Genomic DNA, 13268 nt, shown 5'->3' on the forward strand with positions numbered 1-13268 from the left:
CGCGCCGGGTACAGACTATGGGAACAAGAAGTGACAGTGGTCATTCCTGGGGTCAGCGCCAGGGAGAGGCCGAGGGATGCATAGCAAAGGCTGTGGCACTGACTCCGTGGCTCTGAGAGGGGAGATGGAGGCGGGGGTTGAATGCCCTGTGTTTTAGGGAGAGATGAGGCGGACGTGAGCAAAAACACACCCTGGGACTGTTTTCTCCATGACAGATGGGCGCTGGGGACGGCATGGAAAATACCAGGATGGGGCAACATCCCAGGTGAGGTACACAGCCTGCCTAGGGACCGTCAGCTCCCAAAGCCCTCCTTTACAGGAGCCCTCCTCCCACAGCCCGCCCACAAGCCCAGGAGCCCCTCTGCCTCTCACTCACACACACATATGTGCACAGACACACACAGACATGCACTCACATTATTCCCTTCGTTTGGGCAGGAAACAGCTCAGTGCAGTGAAGCTCCTTTTAGTATTTTTGTTGTTATGTCTGCCTGGCTGCTGAGGGAGGGAGGGAGGACTAAGGGACAGCTTCGGGAACAAGAAGGGGCACAGGGCAGCACAAGACAGGGAGGAGGAGTTGCCGAGCAATGCCATAAGATGAGTGGTTGCCACAGTCCAGGGCTCGGGTGAGAGTGAAGGGCCCCTCGGCGGGGAAGCGGATGCAGTTTAGGGCCCAGAGCAGTGCCTCTCCCACAGCTGCTGGAGCAAGGAGGGCAGCCTTGCTCTGCTATCATCCCCACCGAGGGCGGTTCCTGGGAAAAGGGCCTGGCTTCATTCATCGTGGGGGGCCATCTCTGCCATCCTTCCTCTCCAAGTCTGCCCCTCCTGCAAGGACCGGTGTCCTCCCCCACGGGGAAGCCCTGGGCCCCCGTGCGCGTGGCTGCATGCCACCTGCAGGTCACATCCCCTTGGGGACCCCCATTCACTCCTTTCCTGTTGGGGTGGAGAAGGCGGTGTCAGATGGTACCTGCTCCTCTGTCCAGAGCTCAAGGTGTGCGACTAACAGAGGAAAAGCCACCTCCAGCTCCTGCTCACAACCTCCCCGTCCCTGGAGAAGTCCAGGAAGAGGTCCTGCTGTAGAAGATGGAGGGCTGGTGAGAGCCCCCCACCAAACTGACCCCGCTTCTTTCCTGCCCTTACCCTCTCCTCATTCTCCTCCTAACACTCTGGGTTTTTTTAATTTTGTTTTTGTTTTCTTTTTTGTTTTTTGCTTTCCTCACCCCAGGACCCCTGCCCCTCCAGCCTGGAGACGGATTTGATTTGGGATTGTTACAAAAATAATAATAACCCAAACGCAGAGAAGCCACGGAAAGGGCTGAGGTCAACCTTCCCTCCCCCCGCCCTCCTCCCTCCCCATTCCAAACCGAGTACAAAACCGCACCCAAAGCAGACATTCTGTACAGGGGGGTGGGGGGGGGGGCTGGGGAGCAAGCGGGAGGGGCGGCCCTGGGGTCGCTCTGTACAAGTCCAGGTTGGTGATGGCCCCAGCAGTCCCCACGGGGTCCCTGGGGGGCTGCCCCTAGATGAAATATTCCTTCTTGTCGTCCCCGCCCGACTGCCCGCCTTCTGCGTTGATGATGGCTGTGTCCGCATCTGGGGCGTCGTCAGAGCCTTTCGCCTCGTGTGTCAGGTAGGTTCCTGGGGAGAGAGAGAGGCTCCTTCTTTTAGGAGCAGTTTCCAAACCTCTGGAGCCCCTCTGTCCACTTTCCCACCACCCACCCACACCTTGCTTCTGTAATTTTTCTCCTGCCTAGAGCTTTCTTCCTCCCCGCCTGCCCTAATTTGCATCTTGCTGCCAACATCCATCACCTGACCACACCTCCAAGAATTAATGAATCCTGCCTTTAATTAGAGTCTGATCTATAATACAGGCCAAAAAAAAAAAAATATGGTGTGTGTATGTGTGTGTATATGTGTGTGTATGTGTGTATATATGCGTGTGTGCATGTAAGGTGGTGATAGGGAAACTGCTAGGTCAGCTCCATGACAACGAACCTGAGATCTGGCTAGCATTTGCCCAGTCCACGTAAGTCCAGCTGCTGGCTAGAAGGAATAACAGAGGGGGAGGTCTGAGAGGAAGGCGTGTGAGAAAAGGGGAGGGAGAGATGGCAGGGATACAGGAGAGGAGAGAAAAGTAAAGAGGTGGCGTGAGGACAAGGCACAGGGAGACCAAAGGACAAAAAACACGAGGCTAAACAGAAAGGAGGAAAGTGCAGGAAGGAATGGGAAGAAGATGCAGAGTTTTCGGCAGTCCTCTGTCTTAACGGCAGGGCAGGAGACCCTGGAGGCAGAGCAGCAGGGGGGAAGCAGCTGCTGACTGAGTGGGAAGGTTTGATTTTACTTGGATGATCACCAAGTGATCACGCTCTGCTGTGGGGTTGGAGGTGCTCAGTTTATCCCAGGGTTGGCTGTGTTCTTTCCTCCTCAAACTCTCCAAGGGGCCGACTGAGTCTCCAGAGGCCCTTCCTGCAGCCTGCTCCTACCGGCCTGCCCTTCACTCACTGATCTCCCTACCCACGCCCACGTCCTCCTGATGCTTCCCTCACGCCTCTGACCTTTGTGCCGGATCAAGTAGTGGCCAAGGAAGATGAGCAGGATGAGCAGCAGGAAGACGATGAAAGCTACAATCCCGCCAATGATGGCGTGGTAGGTGCTGGAGGATGAGGGCACCGGACTGGGATCTGGAGGGAGGTGGGATGCACAACAGTCAGGTCTGGGAAGAACCCTTTATCGTACAGCATTTCTGACCTGGCCATGGATCATCTTACACGGCACAGAACATGGACTAACATCAGGAGAATGGAGTGGCATCATCCAGCAAAAAAGGGATACGTCTTATTTTGTACCTAGTTTCTTACAGAGTATCTGGAACAGAGTAATTGTTTTAAAATAATGTAATCATGAATACATAGATACACCTGCTCACACTGAACCTTTTGAGTTCGTGAACCTGAAGCTTGACCTTGGTCAAAGATCATCACTTTCATGTCTAAATCATCTCTTGTTCTCTCTCTCTCTCTCTCTCTCTGTGTGTGTGTGTGTGTGTGTGTGTGTGTGTGTGTGTGTATATGTGTGTGTGGTGTGTCTGTCTCTCTCTTTCTTTCAATTTCTGGTTATCAGAGTATTTCTTCCCTATCCCCCATGCCCTCTTATCCTCCTGTCTGCTTTATATTCTGAGCTGGCCTTTCTAGGGGGGCTTCTCACCATATCCACCCATTGTCCTGATATCAGATAGGGAAGGAGAAGTGAAAAACTGATGGAGCCAGGAAGAGGCACTTTGAGAGCACCTTACAAAAGACGATGGAATGTGACTCCCTGCATAAAGAACAGTGTTCCTTCTTGGTAGGGGAGCTTAGAGTTCCAGCAACACCCAATCCTCCAGCAGGTCTCATTAGAGAGGTCTGGGACTCCATCTTCACTTCCCCACCAACCAAAGGTTTGTGGGAAGGACAAAGACTGAACTGCTTCCTCCCATGATGGCAAGGTCTCGGCCACTGGATATAGAGAATCTGTCCTCCATAGCAGCATCTATGGAGGACAGATTCCCAAGCACAGGTTTAGCCAGGCATGCGAAGGAGAGCCACAGCCTTAGTCAGAGTTCCGCAGATCTGAGGAGACAGTGCACAGGCCCAGGACACAGTTCTGATGTGTCCCAAATTACATGAGCTGTAGTTGCGGCTCTCCCACCCATGGGAGAGCTACTGTTTTTTTTATAGACTCAGCTTGAGCCTTGATGCCTCATTGACTCCTCATACATTTTGTCTCTCCTGCCTTATGCCTCCTCAGGCTTGACTGGACCAGCTTTTTAGTTCCTTGCCTGTCTCTGCCTGATTTGGAAAAAAAAAAACTTATGCTCTGGTTTTTATGCTCTGCTTGGGAGGGAGGGAGAAGAAGGTCCCCGGGGCTCTATGATAGGAGGGGTGGGTGTGATGGTGTAATCTGGAGGAAGCACAGTGAGGTTATCCACTGTTCTTCCTCTTCTCTCCCCTCTCCCCCCGCCCCCGGGAGAATGTGAGACACAATCCACATTAAAAATCAGTCCTGGATAATTATCCCAGAGGCTGTGGGAATGTAAATTCCCTAGAAGAGCATAGATCTGCATGACCAAAATGACCTCTGGGGTCATCAATTACATGTCACTGTCTCTAGGTAGAGCTCCATTTAATTTCACTCCAGGTAGTTGGGAGTCAACACGGTTTAGGATTATTTCTGGAAGGAGATGCAGTAACTCCTGCTACCACCAGGCGTCAGCACTGGCAGCAGATGCCGTCAAACAGGACCGCGCTTTCTAGCACAGGGTCGGGGGAGATCAGCAAGAGACCAACCACAAGGGCACAGGAATTTTCTCTCACTGCCAATCATCGTCAGAGATCTGGGGGCAGACACAGGACCTCAGTGCATTGTCCTTGCTCCTGGCACCCTACAATAGCTTTGTTTGTTGTGCTGAGGCAGCTCCCACATGCTGAGGTCTGCTCCTGGAGTTGGAATCACCCCATCTAGACACTTTGGTCCCAAGATCTCCGATCTCTTATCCCTGGGAGGCCTGGCTTCTATCCCTACACTGCTTTAATGGGCATTTCACATACGGGAGTCTCTCATGTTCCCCTGCCCATGCATTTCCCCTATTCTGAGGAAAGGCTTATTAAGGCTTTCCGGCAGGACCCCACTGCTGTTGGGGTCTTCAGAAAACCTCCTGCTACCTCTGCATAAAGAGGCCTCTGTCCTAGCCTATCACTTCTCCTGAAGCTGGATTGTGTGGTCACACCTTTGGGAAGAACTTCAGAGAAGGAGCATCATGTAGTCTCTCTAGAAAATATGGCATCTGAGAAAAGATTCTGACTGTCTCTCAGCATAGTACGAACTTATCTCTATTTTCCACCTGGATTCTATATAGTGTGTCCAAGGTCTGCGGAAAAAGGAGATGACAGCAGCAGCATGCATCCTGTACTAGTCACAGGAGAAGCAACTCTGAGGACAGCCTGTTGCAAAGGGAGACGCATCTACACCCACACTTGAGCGGCTCTGGGGCCTCTACACACAGAATTCTTATTCTTTTTGCCAGGTGAGTGCAGGGGCTAGAGGATGGTATTGCCTGGGTCACCACTGCTAAACAAAGGCAGATGAAAGTCCACCATTCCACTGATTTTTCCTTATTCCACATTCTAGAATGGACCTAGAGCCTAAGTCCTCAGGCCCTCTGGTGGTGGGCTGTTGCCCTACTAGCCCACTCCCAACTATGGTCTGGGGATGCTATCAGGAGATGGAAAGACCAGGGTACCAGATGCCAGAGGAGAGGAGAAGGGGTTTGCTGGAGGAGAGCTACGGAGGGCTCACCGTTCACATTGAGAGTGTAGTAAGCCTTGTAGCTGCCCATGTTGCTGGTGGCTGTGCAGCCGTAGGTGCCGCTGTCACTCTTGTTGAGGAAGGGGAAGATCAGGGCGCTCTCCTGGGTCATCTTTAGCGGTGGCACACTGCCCTCCTTCTCCCATAGGTACTGCTGGGGGCTGTTGAGGCAGAGAAATCGAAGTGTTCAGAAAAGAGTAGGGCAGGGAGCTAAAGAAGGACAAAACAAAACAACACAAAACTGGGAGCAAGGAAGTCAAGGACAGTTTGATGAAGGCTCGAGCAGTTATAGGGGCCAGAGACACTGAGCTGCTCAGAGGCAGGCGGAGAGTGACTCCTTGGGGTTCAGTCTGGGGACGAGGAAGATTGCCTAGCTTGTATCTAACTGTGACTTGGTTCCTTACAGGAACCTCAGGGGCTCAGCCAGGGGGTGGCCCCTCCCCACTTCTGCTGCTCTGCAGGAGAAGCAGTCAGAGGATGGGCGTTGTTAGACAGTGTCAGGGAAAATGAGAGGCTCAGACAGGACGAAGGAGATGGGAAGACTTTAGGCAAAGTCTTAGTCTGTAGAGGTGTATTACAATCCAGGAAATGGATCTCCTTACGCGGGATTGCCACGCCCCTCGCAGTGGAGCAACAGCTTCTGGCCCTCGCGGGGATGCGGAGGGTCTGGCCTAATCTTCGCTGTTGGTGTGTCTGTGGAGAAGGAAATGGGGTCAACGTGAAACTCAAGGTCACCTCAATCTCAGAATCATCCAGTTATGCGTTTCAGCCGCCACCCCTAAAGGCCCAGGAGCCCAAGAGGCTGTGAACAAAGACCACCCCCCAACCTCTGTGAGCAAAGACCACTATTGCTGTTGGATGTGTGAGGGAGTCATACGGCAACCTTGCAGAGGTAGGATTATGGAAGGTCTGTCCTTGCTGGGGACCCAAGGGATGTCTTAACAGCTGAGAAGGGGGATCACTGGATCATCTGTGCCTAGCACATAAATGGGACTTAATACACGTTTCTGACGGAACAAATAAACTTGAATTTGATCACTGATTGAGTTCACAACCTCTCCATCCTCTCTGCAAGGGAGCTTAAACGGGAAGCAATGCTTTAATGCAGAACATCATTTTTAGTGGCTGGTCCAAAAATGAAGTGAGAGCTTTGAAACAGCAAGAGATGGTGGTCATATTTTGGCTGCAAAAAGGCCCTGACACAATATAGATGGGTTCTGGGAAGGAATGATGGCATCTGCCACCGATGCCGAAGGGCTGCTTAGGAGGCTGGGTCCAGATGGCCGCATAGAACAATACAACCAGATGCCGGTTTAGAACAACAGATAAAGAGGCCGAGCTTCCCCTAAGGATAGAGCCAACCTTAACATCCGGTTAATGAACGTGTTTCAGTCCAATCAAACGGGACAAAGAGAATCAGGCCAGGTGAGAGAACAGGTGTTCCAGGGGCCCACAGCCAGAGAAGCCTCTAGTGCAGCACCTGGAGGATAGCATTTGTTGACTGACTGCTGATCACAGTTGGGCCAAAATGATCCCTGGAGAGTAACTGCCAGATGGTCCAGTACCTAACAGAGAAGTCTCTGGGGCTCAGACAGGGGATGGCCTTCTTTAGCCCTGGCCAGGGACCAGGCCCTGGACAAGGAACCCAAGGCCAGGGGCTTTACATTCAGAACTAGTAATCAGAGAAACACCTTATAGCAATAGAGAACTTTGAAGTTTACAAAGTTCTTTCGTTATATAGCGTTTCATTTATCCTCATGAAAATTCACTGAAGTAAGAAGGGGCCACTACGAGATTAAATGCTTTGGTGAAAGTGACCTAGCTAGTAAGCAGTGGCTCTGCGGCTAGAATCCAGGTTGTCTGTTTCCAGATTGAGAGTCTGCTAAACGGACAGTGACACCACCCCAAACCTACCTCATGGTCAAGTTTCAGCAATGGGTCTAGCAATTGATTTAAAGAGCACTGAAGTCAGGCCTGGATCGTCCATAAGGAAGAGATGAAAGGTTTGAGTTACTTTAGAAAAACACCCAGCCTTTAGATAAGTTAGGACAAGAAGTGCGTTCTTTTATAACTCATTATCTTCTGCCTTTCTACTTCATTTTTTTTCCCCTTGACTTTTCTACTCAGAAAAGTTCTTTTTGAAAATTTGTAAATTTCCTCAGGTGAGTGGGTCATTTCCCACCCATATTCAAGGCAGATTCCATAGAGGGATGAGAATCCTTGGAAAGGTTGGGAGTAGTGATTTTGACAGTGGCCACTTCAGGTCAGAATCCCAAGAAAAATCATAGACCTGGGGCAGACTAGTGGGGGTACTATAGGGAAAAATCTGGGAATCATGATGCCAGAGAGAGCATGTTTTCCTACCACTTCTTTTCTTGAACTCATAGTATGTTAGACCAAGAAGAAGCCTTTGTGATCCCATGTCCATCTTCTCATTTAGCAAATAAAGAATCAAGCTCAGTGGGGTAATTTCCTTAACGTCACTCAGCTAGTAAGCGGTGGAAGGCAGACTAGAATCTGTCTTCTAATTCTTGATTTGCTACAGTTACTGCTACAATTTACAATCTAGATGCATAACACTGGCCTAGCCTAGGAGATGGTAAATTTACCTATCGGGCCAAATCCTGCCAGCTACATGTTTCTGTAAATAAAGTCTTATTGGAACATAGCTACGTTCATTTGTTTACCTATGATCTATGGCTACATTCCTGCAGCAACAGCAGAGTTAAGTAGTTGAGACAGAGACCACATGGCCCTCAAAACCTAAAGCACTGACTATTGGGCCATTCATAGAAAAAGTTTGCTGACCCTTGGCCTAACCCTGGCAACTCTTGTCTTATTTTTTTTTAACCTATTTACTTATCTGTGCCTGGTGCTTCATATACAGTAACCCGCACGTTTCTTTTCCCCACTCCCCATCTCATACCGGATACTCTTCACTCACAAGCCCATGACATACATAAAACTTCAATGCGTTGAGCGGTGGATCTGTCAGCTCCCTTTAGAGATTCATGGTTCACAGAGCATACAATGTCTGCCCCATCATCCTCCCGGGTGACCTGGAAGGTGACTGAGCTGCTCACGGTGAAGGTTTTGCCATTGGGATCTTCCTGTATTCGGGTTGGTTCCCCTAGAGAGCAGAAACAGACACACACTCGCACACACACATAGACACAGAGTGAGCCCTAACATGCAGAGATTGTGTGGGCCCCACTGTAGACATACAGATGGTGCGTCTCAACTTAGGCAGACTTAGGAAGTTGTGAAATGGATATGTACACACAAGGAGGATGGAGTCCCCAACGCGCGCACGCGCGCACACACACACACACACACACACACACACACACACACACACACGACTGTACACAGAATATCTGTCATTCCCCTTTCTTCTTCTACACCATGCCTTATGTGCATATACACAGGCATACAGACATATACCCCTCACTCCCTCTCTCCTCCCCGCTGTCCCAGCACCACCTCCTCCTGTCACCCCCAAGGCAGGAGGAACTTACCATGAAGCTCTTGGTCACCCTTCCTCCAGGTGAGCTGGGCTGCAGGTTTGCTCCCAGAAGACTGACAGTTTAGGGTAGTTGTATCTTTTTCCCGTAACGATGACTTGTAGCCAGTGATTATGGGCTTCTGTGGGATTCCTGCCATGGATAGGGGATGGCCAGGATAGGAAAGAAAAGCACCCTGAGGTCACACCTCATCTCTCCCTGCCGAGACAGACTCTCTGAGGGTTAGGATATCTGAGTTCTATTTTGGTTTATGATGGGTAGAAGGCTAGAGAAATTATCTTTCTCTTTGATAAGAGAAAGACCACCCCAGGGGGAGGAGATATGGTGGTGGGAGATTTACCACACCTGAGATGATACATGACCCAACAACCCAAAAGCACAACTGGGTGGCCACAGACATAGTGTGAGGCTCAGGGGAGCAAAGAAGGAAATTGAAATGTAGGATCAAGATGAGAGCATGCAAACAACTGGGGTGCTCATCTTGGAAATTATAATCATACACTGCACATACTTCTCATGTTTCCCTTACGCAATCTTGGGAGGTAAGTGGAACAGACACTATCATCCTTTTGTTACAGGTTAGGAAAGTCAGGCTCAAAGAGGGTAAGAGATTTGTCCCAGAGCAAACAGTAAGTAAAGGAGAAAAGCTTAGACCCCACCACTCTTTGCGTTTCATTCCATTGCAACGGAAACACGCGCTGAACTTTCCCAAAATGCTTGGAGACTTGCTTGGCTCTAGGCTGCTTCAGGGGCCCACCCAGGGAGATCTGTTTGCAAGGAAGCACGCTGTGGAGACACTGGGGTTTGGGAGCCTCACCGAGCACGGTGACGAGGGACTTGGCAGTTCTCACGGGCATAGTGAAGATGGAGCAAGTGTATTCACCCTCGTCTGCCAGGGCCACGTTGCTGATGCTGATGCTGAGCTCATGGGGCGTAGATCTAACCAGCTGAATCCGATTATCTCGAAGGGCTGGGGGAAATTGGGAGAATTGGAAGCAAGGCTTTTACTGGTGACTTTCATCTTTATCTTCCAATCCCAGGCCAGCTTTTTTTTTTTCAAGAAAGGGTCTAGTGTGGTTTGGGGCAGGGGAAAAAAAAAAACAAAAAAACTGCTCCCGAGTTTGAGTAGTCTTTAGTTTATTCAGTTACTTTCCTGGGCCATTGGGCTCAGTAGCCTCAGAGATACTCAGAAAAGTAGGTTGGATCTGTGGGCCACATTGGGGTAACACTGACATCAGCTGTCTCTTAGGGCTCCTTTGGGGTGAGTCACTCCAGGACCCTATAAGACCATGCATGGCCTAGGTCAGAGTCATAATTATGAAGTTTCTCTGGAACCAGCTGAGGAGCCCATGGCCTGCTGCTTCCCCAAACAGCATCCCTTCATGTTTCTCAGCCTCTGGACTACAGGGACATTTCCTCTCAGCTCTGCAGCCCCCTTCTCCAGCCCATGTTTCCCATGGAGGCAGATAACTCATGGGACACTACCTCTCTTCTCCCCAAAGTACAGAGTCTGCTGGGCAGGGTTAGACCATTGCAGGGATGAATCCTCATGATCTTTGACTTGGCACTTGAGCACCACGGTGCCACCAGCCACCACTGTCTCATCAGATGTCCAGGGCTGACTGTCTGCAGGGGTAGAATTGGGTTAGTTTCCTAAGGCAGCACTAGCCCCTCCACCCATTTCTGGGCCACAGTCCGCCTCATCTAATTCAGACCATCCAAGGCCCACGTCTCTGTATTCTCTTAACGCATCATGGGGGAAGGAATAGAGGTGGGGGTGAGGCAGGGGAAGACAGACCTTACTTCCTCTTGCTTTGAATGCACAGAAAAACAGTCACTTGTTGAATATTTGCTGAATGAACTGACAGGGCCACAAACATTTAGAGGGATAAAGGCACCCCAGATCTACACATACCACTCCCCACGTATCTTTTCTGATAGAGTTCTACCATTCACCTTTGAAAACACACATACGAGTCTGTCATTCTGTTTTACCTTCCTGCCACCACCTGCATATAAGAGCAAGAAAATAAATGGTTGTAATAATGCCCAAACTATAAAAGCGAAGAAAAGGCCAACCCCCAAGAATGTGGGTTGCACATTCATTTACACAAGAGGTAGCTAATAAAACTACAAAATAAACAAAAAAGAGTTAAAAAAAAACCTAAAACGTTTTGACACAGACTTTTCAATTCCTCCAACAATAACTTCCCTTCAATCATCAGCTCCCTTAACATATTCTTTTCAGTATCAGTACTACCCGCCACCCAAATCAACACACAAACCCAAATCACTATCCTGACGTTATTTTAAAGAATAATGGATTAAAGTTTTCCCTTCGACGTGATAGAAATATGGTTTCTAATCCCTCTCTACTTAGTCAAGTTAAACAAAAGAAGGACTAGTAAGATATCGTGAGGATGAGTCATTTGAATCCCAAATGTGCCTTCTAATCAGGCCTAGCTGTGAGCCCCTCAGTCTGTGTGACACTTGCTTCCTCCACCCAGTATTGTCCCATGTTCCCCAAAGCATGGATTCTGATTCCTAATATTGATTCCCTCATCTTCAGGTCTGACTTCCTGTGACCCAATGGCACTGACCTCTGCAGAGCTAAAATAACACCTTCTAGCTCTGATTCCTGAAACATCCACACAATTTCTTCTATGGTACTAAATTACTTAACCAGCATTGTCGCCTCTGAATCAGAAACCAAGAAACGTACTTCCTACATTCCCTAATTGAGCAGTTTAAAACAATCCCCATACTCCCTATGGCACCAACCTTACCCCTGCCCTATCTGCTTATTCCTGTCTTTCCTGGTCACCAGAGCTCCATTTCCAAGGAATATTCAATGAGCGTTCCTAGCAGAGAAGGGGCCCTGAAGAGTGAAGGTGGCACCTGCCGGAGCTGACACCAAACACCAACGCTTCTGAGTGGCTGTCTCCAAATTGGAGCCCAAAGCCTGGCTGCTAGTTTTAGCGTTTAGAATCATAAAAATTAGAACTGACAGGGATCTTAGGAATCATGGAATCCAATTCCCTCATTTTACAGATGTAGACAATGAGGCAATGGAGGTGAAGTGATTGCTTAAGATCATTCTACCGATCAGTGATTCTAGTTAGGACTAGAATCCTGAGTCTCAAGGCAGTGCTCTTTTCACTGGAATGCGCCTCAGGTAATCATCTAACTTGAGAATCAAAACTATGACTTTAATGTTAGCAAGCCAGAGACTGAGCTGGCTGAATAAAGGTGGAAGTGATATCTTCCTTAAATATCTCAACGAAAGGTTTGGGAAACCTATCATTTACTGCTAGCCATAAACCGATTTTTGACTGGTAATCCCATTGTCCCTGGTTCCTTTTGAAGAATTCTATCTTGATTGTGTCTTTCCAGAACCTCTTTATTCTGAGTAATACACTCCTCCTGGAATCATTTTATTTTTGGAAAAAGGTGTAAGGGATACAGAGGTCCCTGTACCGGAGTGAGGGAAGGAGGAGTAGGTGCCAGGGGAGTTGGTGGTGTAGAACTAAGTACTAAAATGTCAAATGGAGAGGGGGAAGAGTTGTGTGGTAATGAGGGGAGTGAGAACACAGGGTGGAGGCAACATGAGTGGGAGATGATGTGAGGATGGCGGAGGGAACTGAGGGACATTGAGATGAGGGGGCCTGGATTCTCACCTTGACTGGCCAGCATGTCAGGGCTGCTCCAGACTGTGGAGCTCATGGCCTCTTCGAGTGGAGCCAGAGTCCCCAGCTCCAAATTCTGCTCTTGCCAGTAGCCTGGGGAGAGAGTCTCCATGAAGGATGAGCCCTACATTTAAGCTGCTACCGTTTGGGATCTGTACTTTCATTGTTGGGGATGGGGGAGAGGACTGGCCCCTGTGAAAAGCAGCTTCACCAGGGTACCTAAGAGAAGGTGGCTTTCTCACAAAAGGGGGAGATTAACTCAAGTCCTGAAAAGGGAAGTGAAGTCTTCCTCCGAAGGGGTGAATTAAAGGAGGATGCTAAGCTTTAGCAGTCAATCACATAACGTTAGAGCCAACAGAGATCTTAGAGGTCATCTGGTCCAGTTCTCCCAGTTCACAGGTGAGGACACTGACACCCACTAGGGTTAAAAGTGACTTGGCGAAGGTCATACAGAAACAGGAAAGATAACCAAAGACTTTTCATTCCTGATCCGGGATTCTTTCTGCTACACCAAATTATCTACTAAAATAATGACAGGTTTAATCATTAAAAACTACGTTCCCATTTAATCCTTTTAATAAACCAGTTAAATAAGTACTGTTGGTATTATCACTTCTACCTTGAAGAGGGGAAACAGAATGAAGTGACTTGCCCAAGGTCCTACAAACAGAAGAACAAAGACTGGAAATTAAATGCCTGATTCCAAATCCAAAGC

The 13268-nt window shown here is 49.1% G+C and overlaps 1 protein-coding gene and 1 pseudogene across 3 annotated transcripts in view; both read right to left on the reverse strand.

Moving 5' to 3' along the window:
- Positions 1–13268, reverse strand: part of LOC309643660 (olfactory receptor 10J1-like) — a 460112-nt pseudogene that overhangs the window by 154915 nt on the left and 291929 nt on the right. The gene's annotated exons all lie outside the window — the stretch shown is intronic.
- The window catches only part of CADM3 (cell adhesion molecule 3), a 30255-nt gene continuing 17437 nt past the window's right edge, over positions 451–13268 (reverse strand). Inside the window, exons 2-10 of one of the 2 annotated variants that reach the window (XM_082424648.1) lie at positions 12545–12646; positions 10353–10493; positions 9685–9837; positions 8862–8999; positions 8303–8473; positions 5946–6036; positions 5335–5504; positions 2556–2681; positions 451–1638 (exon numbers count right to left, since the gene is read on the reverse strand). In XM_082424648.1, coding sequence (XP_082280774.1) covers positions 1520–1638; positions 2556–2681; positions 5335–5504; positions 5946–6036; positions 8303–8473; positions 8862–8999; positions 9685–9837; positions 10353–10493; positions 12545–12646 — 1211 coding nt within the window. In that variant the 3' untranslated portion in view covers positions 451–1519. The remainder of the gene's footprint in view (positions 1639–2555; positions 2682–5334; positions 5505–5945; positions 6037–8302; positions 8474–8861; positions 9000–9684; positions 9838–10352; positions 10494–12544; positions 12647–13268) is intronic. The other variant, XM_082424649.1, reaches the window with a different exon arrangement.

This window comes from Balaenoptera physalus (assembly GCF_965194825.1).
Source record: "Balaenoptera physalus genome assembly, chromosome: 1".
NCBI classification, from domain to species: Eukaryota; Metazoa; Chordata; class Mammalia; order Artiodactyla; family Balaenopteridae; genus Balaenoptera; species Balaenoptera physalus.